We start from the raw sequence: 24,522 nt of genomic DNA on the forward strand, positions 1-24,522 counted from the left end.
CGCTGCAGGTTACAAACATGCCTCCAGCACAGATCATGTTCGCAACCTGAGGTTCCACTGTAAACTAATCTGGCTACTCCTCTAGAATTTGCCATGTGGGTTTTAGAGACTTTATTGCAAGGTCAGGAAGTTCATGATATCAGAATACCAGGGAAACTACATTAAGACAAGTTTAGGTTTGTGGTGTAAACATCTTCTTTGGTGATGTCATATGCTGGGCTCATGTGGAACCCTGGTTCAGAAATTCCCCAAGAGTTTGGTAAACAGACCTTCATTGGCACAGTGGCCCTGATCAGATGGAGCCCCCGTGTGGCTTCAACAGGAAGAGAACTTTTGAGGACAACAGCTCACTGGGCAGCCAGCTTCCTTATGATCAGCTTCCCAGCCTGGACGTCAGTTAGGTGTGACCGCTGTCTGCACACCACCTCCTTTTGAAACCTGGATCCTCAAACTCCTTCCATTAGTTTTTCTCTCTCTCTGGCTCAACCAGGACTCAAGATAGTCCCTGTGTGGCTAGCCATCTCCCTTTGTAGGAAATTCTGATGGCCCATCAAGGTAGGCAGTTGTGTCTGTTTTCTTTCTGACTTGTCAGGGCACCCTGCAGGGAGCTGCAAGTCTTTTCTGCCCTCAGGCTCTCCTCCCAGCTACTTCTGCTAGCAAGCCTTGTGAAACTGATATGGCATCGCAGAAGGTATGTGGCACATTATGTGGCCATAATGAGTTTTTAGTGGCACTCTGTCCACACATACACACAAATAGCGAGCGACTAAAGTGCTCTTAAGTGCAGGCAAGAGGAATCCGAGATAAGTGTTCTCAGAAGTGCGGTGTCTCGCTGATATGTAATTGCTTCTTAATATTTATCGTTCAGACCTCTGGTTAAGACAATTGTTATTCTCCCAGGCATTTTAATGAGTTGCATTTAATGGAACCCAAGGGTATGTTAAACAATAGAAATTGAATTTTTCACTTTGCTGTTCAAATCAATTGTTATTTAATTGTGTGTGTGGCTGGTTTTTCATTGTTTGGTGATTTATTATATATTTGGGGATATTCAGTGGTGTTTGTCTGCCAGCAGGATGGGCATCATTTGCAGAACAGATTCCCCCTCCCCTCTGCTTGCCCCTCAAATGCCCTCTGGGAACACCCTGAAGCAGATTTGAGAATGGCATGGCCTGGAGGTGGGGTTAGAAGAGGAAGGGGCAGTCTGCCCAGTTAATGTTAGACATTGTCTGTGGTTGCTTTCTTCTTTTTAATTTGCATTGTGTACATTTATGTAAGGCATATTAAAAAACCAGGCTTTCCCAGGCCTATCAGTTTGTCCTTGAAAATCTGCTTTGAGTGGAAAATAATCAGTCTCTCTTAATCATCTTCAGCCAACTAAAGCCAGAAAGCTGGCCCATGGATATTACTGTGATGCCGTCATTGGTAGAGATAAAAAATGATGAACACTGCAAGACGATCAACCTTCCACCAGAGGTCAGGATTGTTCCTTCTTCCTGTCGAGGACTGCAGTATGTGCTTGGGGATGGCTTACATATGAGACTGCTAGTTCAAGCAGGTTTCAATAATACAAGTAAGAGTCACTTATATATGTATTTTTATCACCAGCGTTCTGCCTAAAGTTGTAGAGCAAGTAGATCAAACTGTGAAGGATTAAGTTTGTTTTCAAGAAAAACGACAATTGAACCAAAAAAAGAAATGTCAGATGTGGGGATGGTTTAACTTTTAGCTGTGAGATTTGCCTGAACTGACTTCACAATGTGGGCAGCTTCCCTTTTTTTTCTTTCGTTAACTCCAGCTTGGATTTAACGGGATTTATTCCCTTTTCTGTGTCCTAATGAAAACAAAAGTTAGTAACAAACCTCCCTTCACAGGCAGAATGAATGCATGGCAAAGTAGCATTGCAAGACTAAAATAAGAATTTTCTATTAGCTTGCCTAGTTTTTTGAGTCCTTTTGAGATGTAAGTCTGCACTCAGATTGTGTGTTTCGCTAAGTTGAACTGAATGCTGTTTCTGAAATTTTGTCAGTTCGCAATGCCCCATGTCTTTGAATTATTTTTATTTTCCTTCAGTAATGTTGGCTACAGTACATTCCCATAGTTAAACTTAGCTTAGTCCCACTGAAATCCATGGGATTTAGGCTGAAATTCTATACCCACTTATCTAGGAGTAAGCCTCCCTTAAATGAATAGGACATAAGTAAGCATATTCAGCTTTGGACTGTTACTTTCATGTAAGTGTGGATTTTGCATTGCTGCTGTATGATGTCACTTTGCTAGCATGATATAATTTTGTGGTGGTAGCCGTTGCATATTGAATATTATTGGGAACTATTTTAATTTACTTCTGGCAGTGCGTGTATAAGACACCCCCATGTATAAGATACCCCCTATTTTTAGGGACTCCAATTTAAAAAAATAGGGGATAGATTGCCCTGTGTATAAGACAACCCACAGTTTTTCACATCATTGTAAAGTAAAAAAAAAACCCCAGTCTTATACACAGAAAAATACAGTATCTTGTTAGTTGGTTGTATATTAGTGGGATATGTTTTAAGTAGATTCCATTTTAACAAGGCCCACAAAAATAATCCTGGTGACCCACATACGTGGGGTAAATAACAAAAGAAATGGCTGGGTGTCTGGATTCAAAACACAGGGCTAAACTTGCTCTTCAGCAGGAGAGAGCCCCAGTAGCAAAGTTTACTTTTACAAAAGTCAAGCAGCTGCATGTTGCGGAATATAGGTTAGACCCTTTTATCCCATTTAGTCCACTTGTAAACAACACTCCTCTCTTTCTACTCCACTTTCAATGAACAGACTACACACTGTTAAGTAATTTTAAAATGCTTTACTTACAAAATGTTCCAAATGTCAGATTCATGTACCGTATTTTTCGCCCTATTGGACGCACCGGCCCATAGGACGCACCTAGTTTTCAGGGGGGGAAATCAAGGAAAAAAATATGATTTCCCCCCCGCAGCTCTGGGAGCAGCGGACAGGCTGCACGCAGCCTGTGCGCTACTCCAAGACCTTCTCCCTGCTTTTGCGGGAGGTGGAGGAATTCCCCCACCTCCCCCAAAAGCCCACTGGAGCCATGCGCGACTCCTGTGGGCTTTTCGACCAGGAGGGAAAAGGGACTGAAATGGCCAGTCAGTCCCTTCTCCCTCCTCGGGAAAAGCCCCCAAGAGCGGCGCGCTCTTCAAAGGGTTCGTGGCTCCTGCTGGCTTTTGCGGGAGATGGGGGAATTCCCCCACCTCCTAGAAAAGGCAGCAGAAGCCAGGGAACCCCTTTAAAGAGTGTGCGGCTTTTGCCTCCTTTTGCGGGAGGTGGGGGAATTCCCCCATCTCCCGCAAAAGCCCACAGGAGGGAGAAGGGACGGACTCAGCCAGTCAGTCCCTCCTCCCTCCTCGGGGAAAAGCCCCCAAGAGTGGCGCGCTCTTCAAAGGGTTCGTGGCTCCTGCTGGCTTTTGCGGGAGATGGGGGAATTCCCCCACCTCCTAGAAAAGGCAGCAGAAGCCAGGGAACCCCTTTAAAGAGTGTGCGGCTTTTGCCTCCTTTTGCGGGAGGTGGGGGAATTCCCCCATCTCCCGCAAAAGCCCACAGGAGGGAGAAGGGACGGACTCAGCCAGTCAGTCCCTTCTCCCTCCTCGGGGAAAAGCCCCCAAGAGTGGCGCGCTCTTCAAAGGGTTCGTGGCTCCTGCTGGCTTTTGCGGGAGATGGGGGAATTCCCCCACCTCCTAGAAAAGGCAGCAGAAGCCAGGGAGCCCCTTTAAAGAGTGTGCGGCTTTTGCCTCCTTTTGCGGGAGGTGGGGGAATTCCCCCATCTCCCGCAAAAGCCCACAGGAGGGAGAAGGGACGGACTCAGCCAGTCAGTCCCTTCTCCCTCCTTGGGGAAAAGCCCCCAAGAGCGGCGCGCTCTTCAAAGGGTTCGTGGCTCCTGCTGGCTTTTCTACGAGGTGGGGGAATTCCCCCACCTCCTAGAAAAGGCAGCAGAAGCCAGGGAACCCCTTTAAAGAGTGTGCGGCTTTTGCCTCCTTTTGCGGGAGGTGGGGGAATTCCCCAATCTCCCGCAAAAGCCCACAGGAGGGAGAAGGGACGGACTCCAGTCAGTCCCTTCTCCCTCCTTGGGGAAAAGCCCCCAAGAGGGGCGCACTCTTCAAAGGGTGCGCGGCTCTTGCGGGCTTTTCTGCGAGTGGGGGAATTCCCCCACCTCCTAGAAAAGCCAGCAGAAGCCACGGAGCCCCTTTAAAGAGCGCGCAGCTTTTGCCTGCTTTTGTGGGAGGTGGGGGAATTCCCCCATCTCCCGCAAAAGCCCACAGGAGGGTTGGAGAGTAGGGGGAAGGCGTCGCGCGCCTTCCTGCTGCCCCCCATCGTCTGGGGCTGACGATGGGGGAAGCGCTCCTTTCCCCCCCCCCCCCGCCAGCCTCCAAGCCGGGTTGGAGGGTAGCGGGAAGGCGTCGCGCGCCTTCCTGCTGCCCCCCATCCTCTGGGGCTGGCGATGGAGGAGGCGCTCCTTTCCCCCCCGCCAGCCTCCAAGCCGGGTTGGAGGGTAGCGGGAAGGCGTCGCGCGCCTTCCTGCTGCCCCCCATCCTCTGGGGCTGACAATGGGGGAAGCGTTGCTTTCCCCACCGCCAGCCTCCAAGCCGGGTTGGAGGGTAGCGGTAAGGCGTCGCGCGCCTTCCTGCTGCCCCCCATCCTCTGGGGCTGGCGACGGGGGAAGCGCTCCTTTCCCCCCCGCCAGCCTCCAAGCCGGGTTGGAGGGTAGCGGGAAGGCGTCGCGCGCCTTCCTGCTGCCCCCCATCCTCTGGGGCTGACGATGGGGGAGGCGCTCCTTTCCCCCGCCAGCCTCCAAGCCGGGTTGGAGGGTAGCGGGAAGGCGTCGCGCGCCTTCCCACTGCCCCCCATCCTCTGGGGCTGGCGATGGAGGAGGCGCTGCTTTCCCCCACCGCCAGCCTCAAAGAGCAGACTCTCCTGGCTCCAGCGGAAGCAACACGAAGCCTCTGGAGCGCAGGCTTTGGAGGCTTCGCGTTGCTATCGCTGAAGCCAAGGAGCCTGCATTCGCCCCATAAGACACACACACATTTCCCCTTCATTTTTGGAGGGGGAAAAGTGCGTCTTATAGGGCGAAAAATACGGTATTTATCTAAGCAGCAGTAAGGAACACAGACAGAATGCTCTTGGGTAGAAAATACAGAAAGGTATTTTACTGTAGCTGAATGCGTGGACAACAAGCCAGATCTGAACATAAGAAACCTGCTGAATCAGGACAAGGATCCATCTTGTTCCAGCACCCTGTTCTTATAGTAGCCCAGCAGATGCCTACAAGCAGAACCTGAGTGCCAGCATTCACCCCCACCCGGTGGTTCTCAGTAACTGGCATTCAGAGGCATGCCACCTCCGACACTGAAGGTGGAAAGTAGCCACTATGGCTAGTAGCCATTGGTGGCCTTACCCTCCATGAACTTATACAGTCCTCTTTTAAAACCATCCAAACTGGTGGCCATCACTACCTCTTGTGGGAGCGAATTCCATGGTTCTGCTGTGCACCTTTCTTTTATGAGTGCTTTCTTTTGTCTGTCCTGAGTCTCCCAGCATGCAGCTTCATGAGCCCAAGTGCTGGGATTATGAGAGAAGAAGAAAAACTTTTCTCTGTCCACTTTCTCTGCACCATGCAGAATTTTATCATGTCTTGTCTTACTCGCCTTTCCTCTAAACTAGGTAAAGGTAAAGGGACCCCTGACCATTAGGTCCAGTCATGACCGACTCTGGGGTTGCGGCGCTCATCTCACTTTATTGGCCGAGGGAGCCGGTGTACTGCTTCCGGGTCATGTGGCCAGCATGACTAAGCCGCTTCTGGCGAGCCAGAGCAGCGCACGGAAACTCTGTTTACCTTCCCGCCGGAGCGGTACCTATTCATCTACTTGCACTTTGACGTGCTTTTGAACTGCTAGGTTGGCAGGAGCAGGGACTGAGCAACAGGAGCTCACCCCATCACGGGGATTCGAACCGCTGACCTTCTGATCAGCAAGTCCTAGGCTCTGTGGTTTAACCCGCAGCGCCACCCGCATCCCTTTCCTCTAAACTACAAAACTCCAGATGTCGTAATCTGGTTCATCTCTGCTACAAGCTTGCTGGGCTATTAGGCTTGTCATCTTCAGCCCACTATGTGTTATGATAAAAATAATATGCGTCCACCATACATTGTACCATGTATGATAGGTTTGAACTACTTGAAATGTGGTATATTTTCCCTTCTGCATCCTGCAGTTTCTAAATGTCTTCCGGGGTGAATCTGGATGGTAATATTGCTTGCTTTTTAATGCTTAAAGTTATGTGGATTGCATTATTCAATATCTTTTCAGAACTGGTACCAGCTCTGGGCGACATCCTTAAAACCAAAAAGAATTGTACCTTTTACTGCCAGTCTTGCCGCGAGAGCGTAATAAACAACCGGTAAGTGCTGTACTCCCATTACAGTTTGCCTCTGGATGAATGGGTTTGCATAGAGCTTAAATGAACAAGTGAAGACTTCTAGAGAACACTAGTTTGTACTGATCAGGACAGGAAAACATGTAGCTGTAGTGGTAAAATAAATTATTGGGTTAGGTCGTTAGGCCAGGGGTGGGGAACTTCGGCCTCTCTTTCTCTGGCTCCTGGATCTCTCCCCACATCCCACTGGCCCCATTTTGCACTCCCAATCTTTGCCTGAGTAGAATGTATCTTTGAATTCTGATAGTGCCTGTTACATGTCTGCATAGACCAGGGTTTCCCGTTTTTTTGGACTACAACTCCCATCATCCCTAGCTAACAGGACCAGTGGTCAGGGATGATGGGAATTGTAGTCCAACAACAGCTGGAGACCCAAGTTTGGGAAACCCTGGCATAGACGATAGAGAGGGTCGGTGGACAATTGAGACTAGCCAAATTTACAAAGGTAAAATTTATCTTCCTTGCACTTTATGGCTCTGGCTCTGACCGCCACTGGCATATGGTCCCAAGAAGTTTGCTCAGGAATAAATGTGGCCCTCAGACTGAAAAAAGGTTACTCACCCCCCATGTTAGGACTCTGCTTCAGAGATTTGGAGATCTAGGAATTTATGACTTTTCCTTCTAATCTGTGTCAGTTATGAATAGCTCATTGTTCTCCCTGTCTTCTCTTCCCCTGATTGTTTTATTTTAACACAATTTCTTTTTGTTTGTTACATTTTCAATCATCCTCCACCTCTCTGAGAGCCTTCTGGCTGAAGAGCAGGATATTAAGGTTTCAAAATAAGCAAATCGCGTCTTCACGCCTAAGGAACAGCTCTGGAAAGCTAGCTGGCTGTTTCGTGATTTTTAGTTGACCTCAATAATGGTACTTATTGGACTACTTTTCCTCCTTGGTTTTTTAGTCACGGGCCATTGCAGTGCCATGCATTGCTTTGTTTACTACCCATGTGTGCCCACATCTGCCCTATACGTTTAAACACAATTATACCACTTTAAACAACCATGGCTTCCCCCAAAGAACCCAGGGAACTGTAGTTTGTGAAGAGTCCTGTGAGTTGTTAGGATACCTCTATCCCCCTCAAAGAACCACAGTTCTCAGGGTGGCCCAACAATCCTTCTTCCCAGGGAATTCTGGGAATTGTTGCTCTGCGAAGGGAACAGGGATCTCCTAACAACTCACAGCACCCTTAACAAATTACAGTTCTCAGGATTCTTTGGGGAAATAATGATCATGTTTAAAATGTACGATATGGGTGTGACCTATGTTCCCCGCTCTCTTGGTATCACGGTAGTGAGAGATTTTTTTCTTTCTTCCTTCCATATAGCTTGCTGAGAGGCCATGGCTGGTTTTCCCTAATCGGGTACGACCAAGGCTGCGTTGGCACATGACTGGCAGGGAAGGGAACAATGCTTTTCATAGTATTGAGATCTGAGCCAAGTGGCATTTAAACTAATTTTCCTCTGCTAACTTTTCTGACGTTGACCCTTCCTCATTAATCCCAAATATCACTGCACATTTGCAGTGCGGGTACGCTGAAAAATGAAATGCAGGTGTCATCTGTTTAAGCTTCAGCTTACTGCATTACATTTTGTGTCGAGTATTATTTTTCCAGCATACACAGAAGGCTCGGTTATTAAGCTAGGGAAATATATTGCTCCAGGTTCCAAGCACATCCACGGGATTGAGTGCCTTTTGCTTTATTTTACTGTCTGACAGAAATGGATTGTAAATGCTTTTTTGCAAAAATAAAGAAGCTACACAAGATTGCAGAAGCAAGTACTGAAGGGATTAAACAAGACATTGAAATTAATGTTTTGTAACTATCACACTCTGCCTTTTGTGTGTGTGTGTGTGTGTGTGTGTGTTGGTATACCTATAAGGTACATTCTTAGGTCTGATACGAGTCTGGTTTGATATGTGTCATTAACATCTACCTAACTTATTATGTAGATGCTCATCAGGCAGAGGATGGCGGGGGCACAGGAGTTCTGCTCCAAACACTGTTACATTAACTCCTTCCTGAATATCAGCCAAATAATTGCATTCTTGCCAGGCTCAATCTGTGCTGCATGAAATCTAAGACTATTCAGTGGCATGTAGTTTTAAGCCATGATTGTTTCAACCATGGCTTAGTGTTGGGTGGGGATGGGGAGGCAATCTTCCTCCTTTAGCACAAGATCAGAGTGTCAGAAGTGATATGAGAGAACTGCCTTTGCTTGCAATGTTTACATTACATCACCACCCACTGCCCTGGTCAGACTGGATTTTGCAAGACTCTGAAGAAGAAGAAGAAGAAACAAAATAAGCTCTAATAGTGCAGTTGGCACTGCTGGAATTAATGGGTGGTATTCCACTCTTTTTTGTGGTTGTGTAAGTCCCTCCTCTCCTTGCCCCGTGCCATTCCCAACTGTTCTGGAGGGTTGGGGAAAACCCCAGACAGATTTTGGAGGCATGTGAAGGGAGGCAAGGGAAGAAATATTTGCTCTGATGTCATTCACTTAAGTGTTATATTGAATACAACCCAGAATATGTAATATTTCAGAAGGCACCTATTGACTATGAAAGAGCTAATGAAGTTTAATATATTTTTCTCTCCCACCCTATCCTCCCAACTTCCTCAGACTGTCAAGTTTTTTCTTTATTTTTAGTTTTTGTATACACTTACCTGTATGACCACATTAAGCAGCACTTTTGAAGGAAAATAAAATAATGTTAAGTCTACTGAGTTCCCCACAGCAATGCCTCCACCATTTCCAGAATGTTTTCTTAATCTCTAAGCTTTTGACTAGTATGTTCTTCTGCCCATGTTCAAAAAGAGCTTCTTTTCTTCTATTAACATTTCCTTCAGGAGTGAAGGTGACTCCCATCCAGAATCTACTTACTAACCTATATAGGCAATCTCACCTTTCTTGAACTGTGTTAGCCAAGGGCAGAGTTGCCTTCCAGATGTTGTTGGAGTCCAACTAACATCAGCCCAGGCCAGCTTATAGACCAAGAACATCTGGATGGCATCATGATGACTCCTCCTTTATCAAAATGACTTGTCCACACACTAAGTCTAATTGGTCTGTGTCATAACAACTAACCCTTTCACTTTCATCCCTTTCAGGACGTTTCTCAGAGTTCTTTCCCTTCCCGGTGAGAACTGGGGGGATTTGGTGGAGGAATGGTGTTGTCACCCCAACCCCTTCAACGACAGCATGCTTCAGCCACAAAATGGAGACTGTTTCCTTGGGCACAATTATTTCCTGATTAGTTCAGGAACTGAGCCAACTGGGCCAAGTTCTGAAATCCCTTATTCAGAATCCCTGGGTGCTCCTTCTAGAAGCAGTGGCTCTGTCCTGGTGAGTACACTGGAGAAATAATAATGGACAAGCGTACACTCGACATTTGTTTTGATTGTTAGAGGATTGGTAGAATCATAGATCTGAGTTGGAAGGAACCCTGAGGGTCATCTAGTCCAACCATCTGCAATGCAGGAATATGCAGCTGTCCCTTATGGGGATTGAACCTGCGACCTTGGTGTTATCAGCACCATCCTCTTAAGCAACTGAGCTATTAGAGAGCATGCATAAGAGCCCAGGTTTGTTTCCCTAGTATCAGCAATGAAAACAGGCACAGGCAACCAGCTTCTCTTTACGTATTTTTGCAATTAGCACTCTCTATTAAACGTACTTAAACTGTCCCTGTGATTGGAAACCCTGGCAGGCCAAGGTTTCACAGGGTTTACAGATCTTCCTGCTAATTATGTCAAGATCTCAAAATCTCTGCCTCCATCCCTAGGCTTAGCCTTTCACATGTTCAGGTGAACATTGCCTTGGTAATTGTAATATTAAAAAGTAATATTAAAGTAATGTTTGAAGCAACCATCACACACACACACACAGAGAGAAAGCGAGAGAGAGAGAGAGAGAGAGAGAGAGCGTGCACCATAGGACGGCTCTTCCACATCACCTGAAGCAGTACTTTTCAGTGGAGCAGTTCACTCATTCTTCTGACACTCGACATGCAATACATTTTTGAATAATGAGCTGTTGAAGTATGCACTTGTGTGTTAAAAAAGCCAAAGTAGCAGCCGATCCTTCTTTATTCTCCCCCCCCCCTTCCTCTCTCTTCCTCTCTCTTTCTGTCTGGACCCAGCACATGGCATCTCTTCTGCAAATCATCGTTTAATACAATTTTTAAACACCCTGAGGTCACACAGCATTCTAGCAGCTGTCTCTAGGGGGAAGTATTTTCTTCTTGACTATGTCAAGGACCTTTTGGAGCAGAAGCACAAAAAAGATATTAAGAGAGTAGATTGCCAGGAGCTGAAAGTTGTCAACACAAGATACATTGATTTAATTTGTGTGGCAAAAAGTATTGCCACTTTTGTCCAAACCGGTGAAAACACTCTCAGCTCGTTCCTCTTCTGCTACCTTATGTACTTCTAAGCAAGAGAAAACATACATTGGGTGTGTAGTAATGGAACCTTGAATCTCCTGCAGTCCTAGCCTTGTCTGCACAGAAGTAAGTCTCATTGAATTCACTGGGGCTTACTTCCACCTTTGTAGGGTTAGTATTGCTGCCCTTAAGTGCTTTGAATATTTAAGGAAGGGCTATATAAATATTAGGACGTGGGTGGTGCTGTGGGTGGCCACAGAGCCTAGGACTTGCAAATCAGAAGGTCGGCATTCGAATTCCTGTGACGGGGTGAGCTGCCATTGCTCAGTCCCTGCTCCTGCCAACCTAGCAGTTTGAAAGCACATCAAAGTGCAAGTAGATAAATAGGTACCGCTCCAGCGGGAAGGTAAACGGTGTTTTCGTGGGCTGCTCTGGTTCGCCAGAAGCAGCTTAGTCATGCTGGCCACATGACCCTGAAGCTGTACACCGGCTCCCTCGGCCAATAAAGCGAGATGAGCGCCACATCCCCATAGTCGGTCACGACTGGACCTAATGGTCAGGGGTCCCTTTACCTTTATATAAATATTGCTTCTACTCCTTTTCTCATGTGTAAAGCTTCCTATGTTCCTGAGCATTTTAAGTTACAGCATCAGTACTCTTTTAAGTCATGATAGCAAACCCCATGCAGAAGTCTTCAGACTTAAACAATGTGGGTGGAATTCAGCATCGCACTCTTCCAAACGTTTCCGTTGCTTAGAACATGGTGCTGATAATGTGAAGGTTGCAAGTTCAGCCCTCGTATGAGACAGCTGCATATTTCTTCATTGCAGGGAATTGGACTAAATGATCTTTGGGGCCCCTTCCAACTCTACCATTCTCTGAAATTCTATGAAATCTGCACAAGAATTTCAGTGCCATATTGAACAACCCCCCCCCTTTCTCTCCCCGCCCCTGTGCATCGTTCTAGGGGTCCTCCTGACCTTCCTGTTCCAATTTGGGGGGGGTTGTGGGGGGGAAGGAGAGGGAGGAAAGTCCCAATATGCAAGTGGAAGTCCTCTCTCTGATGGATGGCATCCTGAGAAATTATATCCCCATGTGCCATGCTTGCAATGTGTTTAACAGCTGATCCCTTGTGTTCTGTCTTTGGGGTGGTCTAGACCAGGCTTCCTCAACCTCGGCCCTCCAGATGTTTTGAGACTACAATTCCCATCATCCTGGACCACCGGTCCTTCTAGCTAGGGATCATGGGAGTTGTAGGCCAAAAACATCTGGAGCGCCGAGGTTGAGGAAGCCAGATCCTGACACAAATTTGTAACAGCTGGGACCAAGTGCAATAGTTTTTAAAAGGTTGACTGGAGTGATTAGTCTTTCTGGATTGGCAATAGTCTCCCTTAATGTGAATACGATAACTGAGGTTTGAAATCAAAATGAAGCCATTTGTTCTGGGATGCAAAATGCAATCAAAAGTTTGAGTGAAGTTGTTTCAATAGACTTGGCCACTACAACAAGGTCCTGTGCCCAGAAGTCTTTGTATTTGTGGTCAACCTCAGGTGGAAGACATCACTCATTATCTCTTAGCCTGCCCCTTATATAGAGACCCAAGAGACAGCTTTCTGAAACCTTTGTTCACACAAGCAAGCAGGTGCACCAGGCAGAAATAGTTCCATTTCTTTTGAGTGACAATAATAGCTTCGCAAAACACAGAGTGACCCTCTGTTTGCTGACTGCAAAATAAATCAGGATAAAGGAGTTCGATAAAATCTCTATAAATTGTTGTGGTGATTCAGAGGTGAAATCAAGCTGGATTTGAGTTTGTTGGTGTGTCTGGTAACTTCTCTTTCTTACATAATGGATGATGGTTTATAATTATGGGTGTATGTTCTGTATTATTAATGCTATTGCCTTATGTTTGTCATGGCCATTGGCTAGAACAGGAAACCTATGAAGTTAATAAACTTAACCCTTTGCTTTGATTGTGGCATAACATTTTAAAAATTCAAGTGTGTGTGTGTTTGTGTGTCAGTCTCTCTCAGTCTGTAAATGTTGCTTCTTTGCCCTACAGAATTCAAAGGCAAATAGAAGAGTAATTTGCAGACGCTGCAAGACATTGTTGGGAGAGGTTCACTCCTCAGGTACGGAGTACGTGAACAAAGGATCCCTGGGCTGTTTCAATCACTTGCAGCTTGAGGATGTTTTTGTGTGCTGCACCAGTTATAAAAACACTGTGTGACATCCAGTGATGGCCACCCATTTGTAGAATAGAAATCTTGGGCTGTGGCACGACACTACTAGTTTTCTCTTCTCCCTGCCCTGCCCAAATCTGCTCTGCAGGGTCCTCCAACACTCTGGAGCAGTTTTTTGGGGGTAAGCAGAGTTTTCAGGAGGATGAGCGAAGGGGAGAAGCCCAGTTGCGTGTGCAGATAAGTTCGGTTACATATCACCATTATTCATAGAGGTTTGCAGGCCAGTGTTTGGGAGAGGTTTTTTTTAATAATATCAATCTGCTATTGGGCTCCAGTAATCCCATTTAATGTCCTGTGTGGAAATGAAATTAATTATTTCAAAATGAACTCCAGTTTAATGTATTTTTTTTGGTAACTTATTTGTTCATTTGTGGCTTAGTTAAACATTTAAAATAAAATAAAAATAGAAAAGCAAGCAAAGGTAAAGCACTACAGGTCTACAGACCCTTTAATGGTTGAGAATCACATGGAGCATGAGGTGGTTCAGGACTTGTATAAAAATAATCTACAAAAATTCAAATGGCTGCTGGTGTCTGCAGCAGCAGCTGGCTTGGGAGGATATATGAAACTTAAGACCTTTTCAAATATATAACATGCTACTATTTTTAAATATGCCTTGATAACTGTTTTGATTTCTTCTTTGTTTTTTGTTGTTGAAAGTGTTCTTGAAAAATTAGAGAGTTTGGATGTGAATATTTTAAATAACTTGAAATACTCAGGGGTAACAGTGGTTTATCAGTCAGGCTTGTCATGTGTTGTTTTTAGTCAGCCCTACTCCAGCAGTCTGACATGAAATTTTAGTGGGCAAAGCTTGATCCAGATCTATGGACAGACTCAAAATGGTTGCAATTTTTTGAGCAAGAGGGCAGTTTACATCTGAAGCCCCCTTCCCATTTGAATACACTCCCTCTCCTTGTAGTATATGTGTGGTTTATGTATTAGTTATTTGTCCCACGCCTGTGACTCAGTAAGGCTTCAGCTCTGAGATTAATTCTGCATTTGGTAAATATAGTACAGATACTTATATTATTTTTACTTCTAGGTGCCACAAAATACTATTTCACTGAAGTGTTTGTTCAGCCATCTGAAGAAGGTTTTGACATGGTACCAAGGTGTGAAAGAATTCTGCATTTTTAAACTTTTCAACAGTTCTGCCTTTGTTTCATTTTTTCCTGTACATTTCATGAAATATAACATACATTTAATGGTATTTGAAACCATGTTAATTAAGTGCATTCCTTGCTTTTTCTGTTCTTTCTCCTGCTAAGAAGTGTTAATTAGACTGTGGCATTAGGAAATGGAATTCTTGAAGTCAGAAGTCATCTGGCTGATTAAGAGGTGCCAGTTTCTATGGTACTCTGTAGCCATCAAACATCACAAACTTTTTAAAAGGTGCTTATATTTCTTCCCAGTAGAAGGGAATGTGCATTCTTCTTCCTTGAACCGAAAGTCCATTCCAGAAGCCTGAACTGTATCTAATCATGTATGGATAATCTATTCAGGGGGCAAAGGAGAAGAGAATATTTTTTATCCTCCCCTCTGCTTGCCCAGACAGATGTGATATGTGGTATTAGACACATTATGGCTTGGGTTGTTTGTGTGCTACTCAAGCTCTTAGATTGGACTTCAGCTGTTGAATGCACTCTTTTGGCACATGTGTTTCCTCTCCATGTATCTTCCTTATAGATGATGTTCAGGTCATGCACTAATCTACTGTATTCTCTTGGCTTATCATTCTGCTACACCAGGTGTGGAGACCTTTAGCCTTCCAGATGTTGCTTAACTGCAATTCCCATTAGCAAGCATGGCTAATGGCCAATGATAGTTGGAGTTGGAGTTCAGCAACATCTGAAGGGCCAAAGGGGTTTCCCCACACCTGTTCTACACTATCATTATAAGGCATAGTGCAAAGCCAGATTCACAATGCTACCGAAAACAGTTAATACTTGCTTTTCCTCCCCTGACTGCTTTCCCTAGTATTCCTACTGGTTACCCTGCCCTTGAAAACCACTATTATCATCCTTGCAATGCCCTTGTAACATCCCAGTTTATGATGTGCTTGCAACAGTATTAATAATCCCCAGCCTGAGCATTGGTTTGCTGTTGTAGCAAGTTTTAGGGTTAATCAGTGGCAAATTATGCAAACTTAAAAGTTGCTGTAATTAATTTCTGCCATGAAACATATAATTGCCAATTACAAGCTGATACTTGGCCATCTTTTTCTAACCTGCACAGCAATCAGTTTCAATTAGAGCTTTCTTCCTTTTTTTAATTGGAGGGATGGCTTTTAAATAAAACATTTTTGAACAAATTTAATCAGTTGTACCCGTGCTGCAACTACCATAAAGTGCTGCAACTACCTTGCATTGTGATGACGATTATATGGATTGGTTTCTCTCTTTATGGAGGTGGAAGATTTTTCAGCACATGTTGTGTATGCACTATGCCAGGAGTCAGAAATGTAGAGATAGGAGAGAATAAGGATATGCTGAAGAGACAATAGAGATTTGTGTTTATATGTTAGTCCTGAAAAGGGCCATAAGCTCTTTTGGACAGGGTTGAGGTCTGGCATGTACATACAGTCAGGCTCACATTATAATATGCTGGGGATTATTTTCATTAAGTGCAATCCCTTTGCCTTGAACCTTCTGGGATGCAGTACTGTATTAGATCAGGTGTGACATTTTATTGTATAGTGGGGCTGGGGAATCATTGCTAAGGAAGAAGGTACAGAAATCTGGTTGATTACTACATGTAAAGAACTCCAAACTGCTTTTGTTTCTGTATTGCAGAATAGTTAATGGGCCAGTTTTACCTCAACAAGGCATCTTGAACAGGACACTGTTTTATTCATGCCCTTTGCATTCTTCATGCTTTGATGATACTTCCATGTCCTTTTTTTTACTACTCTTGCTGTTTCTGCTGTCCAAAGCCCTACTAAATATTTTTGTGTGATTGGGGCTGAAAGGTAGCTCTTCCATAGGTAACAATGGCACTGTAAAATGCAAATGTCTCATTTTTCAACAAGCCTTGCCCTGATTTTTTTCCTCTCTTTTTACGTACTCATTTGCTTTTCATGCAATGGCAGTCATATTAAGCTATCTTTGCTTTTCAAAAAACAGGTCTCCCTTTATACAAAGTGTTGTTGCCCAGTGCCTTGAAGAGCTTTCTTTTGCTAGAAGCACATTTAGGTTCAGCATACAAGGAACTGATGGGACAACCTACATCTTGGTAAGTTGCAGACCTGTTAACTTTTTCATACTGTGATATCCTACGACTTGGCTCCAAATCTTTCCATGCTGTTTAGCTTGCTCACCCTTGCTAAGCAGACTTTGTTAATTCTTCTAACAGTTAACAGTGCAGTCTGATGCACAGTTTACTCAGAAGTAGATCTGAGGGACAGTTAATCCCAGTTAACTGCCCATAGGATTGCACTCAAAGGCTGCAACCCTATGCCTGCTTACCTGAGAGTAAGTCCCATTGAACTGAATGGGATTTACTTCTGGGCAGACTGCATTCAGTGCCACTGTTCCTCTTTAAGGGGCGAGTAGATATGTAGGGTTGAATTGTAGTTGCAGTTACAGAAATTCCAAAATGCAATTGAAATTATTGGCACAATTGTATTGTGTAAGGGAACTCAGGACTTCGTTCACCATTTGCCATCGAATGTCCATTGTTACAGCACTTCCAGAATTTGTCTTCTATGGTAAATGAACAGGATTTGCATGGGCAGTTTCCTAGATTTGGGATCCAGGGCTGCAGCCATAGGGCCCAACTACTTTGGTGATGAGAAGCTGTCTATAAACAAATAATAAACTATAAATACACATACCTGAAGTAAATTCCATTTAACTTTGTAGGACTTACCTCTAGGTACACATGAATCATAATCATGGGAATGCTGGAGTTGAAGTTTCATTGCACTTTAACTCCATGTTTATAAGTGTGCTTCTGTCTGTGTATGCAAAAAAGTTAACCAGTCAGCGAAATGAACATAGCAAGAGGGCAGCCCGATTGTTCAAGGAGTCCTGGAGCAACTTTCCTATGAGGAAAGCTTACAGTGTTTGGGACTTCTTAATTAAGAAAGGTGAGTAGGTGAGGGCAGGGTGGGGCCAGGCACGAGAAAACTCTATAAGATTATACATGGTGTAGAGAAAGTAGTTAGAGAGAAGTTTTGCTCCCTCATAGTACTAGAAACTGGGGTTATCCAGTGAAGCTGAATGCTAGAAGATTCAGAACAGACATAAAGAAGCAGTTCTTCACACAGCGTGTTCTTGAAACTATGGAATTTGCTGCCACTAGAGGTAGCAATGGCCATTAACTTGGACAGCTTTAAATTGGGATTAGACAAATTTGTGGAGGACAAGACTATGAATGGCTGCTGGTCATGATGCCACTGAATGCCAGTTGACAGGCAGCATGAGTGGGAAGAATGCTGTTGTGTTCATGCTCTTCTTGTGGGCTCCCTGTAAGCATCCAGCTGGCCACCATGAGAACAGGACCTCACCTAACTGGGCTTTCGTCTGACCCAGCTGGGCTGCTCTTATGTTCTTAAACGGACTGGACCCCCATTCCACCCCTTTTTTAAAAACAAACAAACCCACAACTTGTAGGTTTGTCTCTTCATTCACAGATGTGGCTACTAAATTCTGACACGCTGCTGGTGGAATCTTCAGGAACACTGGCCTGCAGTAATATTTTTACAGTGTTTGAACATGATATGTCGTCTGATTTGAGGCCGTTAAAGAGTCAGAAGGCTATCAAAGTCCTTTACCATCCCTGTGTGAAAAGCAGAAATAAGGAGTAAGTACCTGCTGTTTATGTCGCTTCTATTAAAACACCGTAGCAGGTTATTATTTTATTGCCATTGTTCAAATCGCCAGTGTTTTTATTTAAGCCAGTGAATTCTAATACAGAAAGGTTTTATTTCACCTATTTGAAATGGGGTGAAGCAAAGTCATCATAGTGTTTGACTACAAAACAAGATATTGCACTATTTTATATAATATCGTGTGGGTATAATTGCGGTATGAGGATATCTGTCTATATTCTGCTGATGGCTTTAACTGATGATAGAGCAGAATTTAATTGTTTTAGTACTTGCCCTGTTAAGGAATATGGGCTTCTTTAGTGTGCTTACTTTTTCATCTGTTGGCTTCCTGATCCTGGCTTTTATTTTGCAATATATAAGCAGTATGAGGTTATAAAACATCTGTTCACCCCCCCCAATGCCTTAAGGTCATGTGAGGGCTAGCTTTACCCCTTGCCACCATTATTTTAATATTCTTTTGGGAGCCACTCAGAGTGGCTGGGGAGGCCCAGCCAGATGAGCGGGTTGTAAGTAGTAAATTATCATCATCAGCAGCAGCATCATTATTCACACAGCCATGTTCTCTAAAGGTCCATGCATTTATCTGGCACATGAACATTTTTTCTGATGAGGGTGATTCCTTCCATATATTCTCAATGTAAAAGAAACATAGTTTCTGTTTGAAGTTATAGTCATTCACCTTTTATTAACTCCACATGTTTTAATGGTTCCAAATGTATTTTCTTCAGCAAGGAATTTTGTACAGGTGGGACAACTTCATTTTTCATGAATAATTCCCATAAATGGAAGCGGCGTTCTTAGACTTAAAAGTAGCCAGGGAGAATAAAGGTGGGAATGACTTTATGCACATATGTACTGATATTTATGTCTAAGGGTAAAGAAATCTTATTTGCTTAAACAGTGTTTTAGTGAGTAGTGTGTAATGTACAATGTACATTTGTAATGTGTTTGGTGAGGGAAGTCGTCTGCCTGGTCAGGTGAAAGTTGGTTTAACCGTCACTTAGGGACCTTAACTGACAGCTGAAGAGGGGTTGGAGATAGAACTCTCTGTGTGCAAATGAAGGATAGAAAGTATTCGAACCACAGTTCATGGCTCAGTTGGTAGAGCATGAGGCTCTTAATCTCAGGGTTATGGGTTTGAGCCCTACGTTGGGCAGAAGGTTCCTGCATTGCCGGAGTTAGACTAGACGACCCTCGTGATCCCTTCCAACTCTACAACTCTGTGATTCTATATTCTGATTGGTGGCTGCCGGTTTAGAATTCTTAGTTAGACAGTGTGCTTGGCCAGGATTGGACTAGAGGGGCCAGAAGAAGTGTATATATGATCAGGTGCTGGTCAACAGTAGTTAGCTATTGGTTAGCCAGCCCTTGCTGGTCAGAGAACCTGCCTACAGCAGTAAGGGAGAACTGGGGGGAGCCAGTTTAGAAAGCAAAGCTTTGGTATCCTGTAGGAGAGCCAAAGGAAGAGCACAAGGCAGCAAAAACAGACCTGCATTTCAATAGGTCAGTAGGGTTGAAGCAGAGCTAATGCTTTTTTGTGGTAAAGAACCAATTTACATGCTAATGCTTTTGTAGCTTTTGAAGCAGCAGATGCAATGGGGTGCCTTTAAATTTGTAGGACTGTTGGTTGACAGGGTTTTCTTTTAAAAACACACCACCTGCACTCCATACCCTGGATGAAGTACTTTCTAGCTCATTTGTTCGCTCTTTTAAAACTTTAAGGGACATTTTGAAAGAAGCTTGTGTAGAATATGCGGTGCGGTGCTGAATGGCTTCCTTTCTTCATAATTTTAAACAGATGGGCAAGTCTCTTGATGCACAGACCGCATAATAGCAAGGGCATTTTTGTCTCCTCTGAGAGACTGAACGAGGACATAAGGCAGGAGGCTACCGTGGTGTAACTAGCATGGGGTTAGACTAGAGTGATGAGGTTCAATATGGGAAACTCGTATTCAAATCCTGACTTAGTCATTGAAGCTCAGCAAGTGGTTTTGGACATTCACACACTCTCAGGTTATCCTACAGTACAAGTCTAAAATAAACTCCATGTTCACAAGCTCTTTTTGGGAAAGACAGGATACAAACATCAATATTTTCCCCAGCTTGTTTGGATAGGGCCAAAGGCAAAAACTGTGATACAAAGAAACTGAGACAAACAACTTCTTCTCTTTTTTGAGTGCCTTTACTCGAGATACATTTAATCACTTGCTTTGGGCTTCACTCCCTTCTAAAATAGAATCTTAAGTCCTCCGGTATAGAAGCTGGTGAACCGAATCATCAGTTTGTTCTTGATTGGTTTGTGTGTGTGTGTGACCTTTAAGTTTTTTGCTGTTAAAACCAAGAAACCCAAATTGAAAACCTGATTGCTTAATCATTTTAAGGAAGGTTTAGCTTTAAAACCATTTAAAGTTTTATTGTCAGTCATACAGAGTACACTTGAGCATGGTAGCATATAAAGCTACGTATATTCTCGTTCCTCTTTCTTTGTCGGCTGTATTTTGGTAGAGCTCAGTTGCAGTATAATAGGTTAGCTATCTGTTGTACTCCCTATCCATATCCAACTGAGGACATCTGAGCAACACCAGAATATTGCTCCGAGCTATGCAAAAATCAAAACAAAAAAGCAGTATGAGGTAAAGTTTGGTCCCACCACAACAATTTATTTTCTATCATGCAGCAGGCTCTTTGGATCTCGGCCCAGTACTTCTGGGTAATTTACATTTGCTCTCAGTTCTTAGCTTCTGCCTCATAGAAGTGTTTACTTGGCTGTAGAAGCTGCTTTTGGGTAGCTTGGGGACTTCTGTGGATTATCTTTATCCGTAATAGTCTTGGAGCACAATCTTTAGCACCTGCTCTCAGAAGTAAACTCCATTTGAAGTTGGTTGGACTTAACATCCAAATAGTGTGTTTAGAAGCATGGGCAGGTTGGGCCAAGTGACTCATGTTCACATGCAGATTATTCTGAGTTTGCTCTTGTGTTCCTTTCACTGATGCCCACAGATATAGATTGTAAACACACGTCATCAGTGTTCAGCACACTCATCAATGTGTATTTGCTTTAGACTCAAGGCTGCTCATGGAACTGTATTAGGAGCAAAGCTGCCTCACTTCCTAAACTTATATCAGTCCCTTATACCCTGTTCTTCCCCCAAAGAGCTCAGAATAGCTGACATATAGTTGCCAGGCAATTCTGCACTGAGGTCGTTCTTTGGTTCAGAGTTGATTGGCTTTCGAAGTAAAACTATAGCATGTGCCTTCAGATCATTCTCTGAGGGGGTTGTTGCTTTAATTAAGTTACACCATTTCCACTTTCTTAGTGCTTTTCTTTCTCTCATAATTATCTTGGCCAATGAAGAATCATGTAGTGAAGATAACAATGTTAAGACACTAGCTTGAGTTTCCTCAACTTGGTGCCCTTTGGATTTTGTTGCACCACAACACGTTATCCCTGACCATCATCCATGTGGCTTGGGAGGTGGGAATTGGGAGTCCAAAATCTGGATAGTACCAGGTTCGGGGAAGGCTGTACTAGTTAATCAATTACACCTGGGATCACTTAAATGAATTAATCTGGTTTAGGTGATGTGGTGATATAGTCCTTTAAGATTAGCTTGCGGGTTACATGGGAATTTGTTTGAATCCCTGGAATAAGCCTAAACACAGATGCCTCTCATTAAGACCTCAAAACCAGTGTTGAATGGTAATTAAAGACACATACTTATTTCGTTGGGCGGAAGGGGTGAACACACATAGTCAGTGTTCCCTTAAAACCTGGGCTGCAGTGAGCATAAGAAGCTCTCAGCATGGATGGTCAGCGACTGTTTGGACCTTAGAAGATACCGTATTTTTCTGTGTATAACATGCCCCCTATTTGGGGGGACTCTAAATTAAGAAAATGGGGGGAGATTGCCCCCGTGTATAAGACTCCCCCCTTTTTAACATTAATTTTTAGTAAAAAAAAGCCTTGTCTTATACACAGAAAAGTACAGTATTTTGCTTTGTTGCTCACCCTGCTAAGATTTATGCGTAAGTGTTTCAGCCAATTAGCAAGCTAAGTTTTGTTATTTTCCTTTTTACAGAGTTTTATTTTAATAAAGTTTCTTGTATGTTTTTATGGAAATTGGTCTCACTTGAGTTTCTAAACCTTCGATCTTGAATACATATTCAAAGTGGGTCATTCATTACAGGTGAGTACAGGGGTTCCTGAATTATGTCAGCCAATCAGGGAGGCTGTTCGGGGCCATGCTTACTAGACAGGCAAACATTTGTTGTTCTTTTAGCAGTGATCCATTAAAAGATTTCTGAAAGTGGTGACATAATAAACTACTTCTTACTGGCTCGGCCCTAGCTTGGATAGCATTGGTTGCTTTGACTCATTTTGTACTTGAACTAGCAACCACTCTTTTGTGTCCAACTCATGGAGGTACACAAATGAAACCAGTTATGGGAAACATGTGACCTTTCAGATGTTGCTGGACTACAGTACCCATAATCCCTTGCCATCATTCTACCCATCATCCTTGCTGACTAGAGCTGATGGGTGTTGGAGTCTAATAACATCTGGAGGGCCACATGTTGTGCACCAAAGGTTTATACACTGCAAGTATATGGAAAAAAAGATCTGTTTAATAATGGGTATTCTGTAGCTGCATAATGAAGGAAGTGGGACCCTGGCCATCAAACTTGTCTCTTTCACTGCATAGTTATTTGCCCATAATGAAGCTTCTTCCAGAGACCCATTTTCTGCAGTACTCAATGACAAATCTTACATTTATTGCCCGTTATTATTGAGATACCTTATTAAAAAGGGAGTGTGGGCTTTTTGTTGTTCTTGGTGTTTGTATATCTCCCCGCAGTTAGTAATCACTTTCTGTAATTTGAAATATTATTGTGGATTTCATATATCAAGCTCTTAATCCATTGAAAGGCATAACTGATCTCCTGAAACATTATGTACTCAAAAGACAGAATTAGATGCTCTAATTAGAGTTCTGATACTTGTATCCCCCACCCCCAATCCCCTTTTTATATTGTCGAGAAGTTCGTTTGCACCATTAGTAGAAATTGCAAGACAAGACATCTCTTGGGTAATGGTGGGATAATAAATCCCTTAGTAATGTAGCTGTCAGAATATTTTTTTAAAATCATTTTAATTTTCATTCCAAATGCTAAGCTAACAAGGAAAGACTTGGGAAATAATGATTGTCTTCTAGTGGACAAGAGTACTGTCAAAATACACAAGGACAAGTGAAAGTTAAGTTGGATTTCTGGAGTTTTGTACATGGCAGACAAGTTCCTTCACCACAGCTGAAAGCTAGTTTTTGATGCAGGTTTTGTGCCTGTTTGATGTGGGATGGGAGGGGGCGCTGCTTGGACAGGGCATTTTAGGCTATGATTTTCTTGGATTATACCATGTCAGGCTATTGCAGAGGTGTGATAAGTGTTTCCCTCCCCAGCCCCCATTCTGAGAACCGTTTTTTCTTATATGGAACCTTTTGGCGACTATAAGTGGTGAGTGATACCAAAGGTGGAAAAACTGGGCAGAACAACAAAGGGGACTCTTGTTTTTGTACATTGGACTGTATTTTAGCTGCACAGAAGTTGCCCCAGTCCAAATTAAAGGCCCTTCGAAGTCTAAAGTAATAGGACAGGCTTTGCCTGGTCCTTTTGAAGATGATAATGGAGAGAACTCCATTATCCTACAATATAGAGGACTATATTGTGGAAAGTGTCCCACAATTTTGATGTCATGCCTGGAAAGGCCCTCTGCCTCTCTTTTCTGAATCTCTAAAGATGGGAACATCTGGAGAAGGGTTCATGGTGAAGATGGTGAGAGAAGGCAGCATTTCTCCCTTCAGAAGCCCTAGTCTCAAGACCATATAGCTTTGAAGCCCAAACCATCAACTTGAACTGAACGCCAGAATGAACTTGGTAGTTAGCAAAGATACCAGCATAATATGATTGGGGTGCTCAGTTGCAGTTAGCGACATGACTTCTGCATTTTGAACCAGCTGCAGCATCCAGATTCTGCTCAACAGCAGCCCCATGTACAACACATTGCAGTAATCTGCCTGGGCTGAAATCTCTTAAGGTGCTAGTTTTTTACATGCAAGGAGAGGAGTATGTGTGAATGTGTGAATGTTAAAGCACGTGCTCTCCCTTCCCACAACTCAAAGTACAGTGGTATCTTGGGTTACATATGCTTCAGGTTACATACGCTTCAGGTTCCAGACTCCGCTAACCCAGAAATAGTGCTTCAGGTTAAGAACTTTCCTTCATGATAAGAACAGAAATTGTGCTCTGGCTGCACAGCAGCAGCAGGAAGCCCCATTAGCTAAAGTGGTGCTTCAGGTTAAGAACAGTTTCAGGTTAAGTACAGACCTCTGGAACGAATTAAGTACTTAACCCGAGGTGCCACTGTAGTTCCAGTCCATAAAAGCTAAACCACTGAAATATAAACTGGCCCTTTGGCACTTTGTTACCCAAGGGCAATGGGCTGAATGTTGCAGGATGGGAGAAGTTTATACCCTCCATATTAGAAAACTCTGTTGAGGTTTTATTTGCCTCAGAGA

General features: G+C 43.7%; 2 protein-coding genes across 2 annotated transcripts in view; one reads left to right on the top strand and one right to left on the bottom strand.

Moving 5' to 3' along the window:
* Positions 1-24,522, bottom strand: part of DOP1A (DOP1 leucine zipper like protein A) — a 127,814-nt gene that overhangs the window by 56,887 nt on the left and 46,405 nt on the right. The window lies entirely within an intron of this gene.
* Positions 1-24,522, top strand: part of UBE3D (ubiquitin protein ligase E3D) — a 55,824-nt gene that overhangs the window by 1,312 nt on the left and 29,990 nt on the right. The window contains exons 2-8 of the mRNA XM_083431201.1: positions 1,374-1,573; positions 6,366-6,456; positions 9,603-9,837; positions 12,939-13,008; positions 14,162-14,231; positions 16,242-16,350; positions 17,753-17,922. Coding sequence (XP_083287327.1) covers positions 1,374-1,573; positions 6,366-6,456; positions 9,603-9,837; positions 12,939-13,008; positions 14,162-14,231; positions 16,242-16,350; positions 17,753-17,922 — 945 coding nt within the window. The remainder of the gene's footprint in view (positions 1-1,373; positions 1,574-6,365; positions 6,457-9,602; positions 9,838-12,938; positions 13,009-14,161; positions 14,232-16,241; positions 16,351-17,752; positions 17,923-24,522) is intronic.

This window comes from Podarcis tiliguerta, assembly GCF_965153285.1.
Source record: "Podarcis tiliguerta genome assembly, chromosome: 3".
Classification (NCBI taxonomy): Eukaryota; Metazoa; Chordata; class Lepidosauria; order Squamata; family Lacertidae; genus Podarcis; species Podarcis tiliguerta.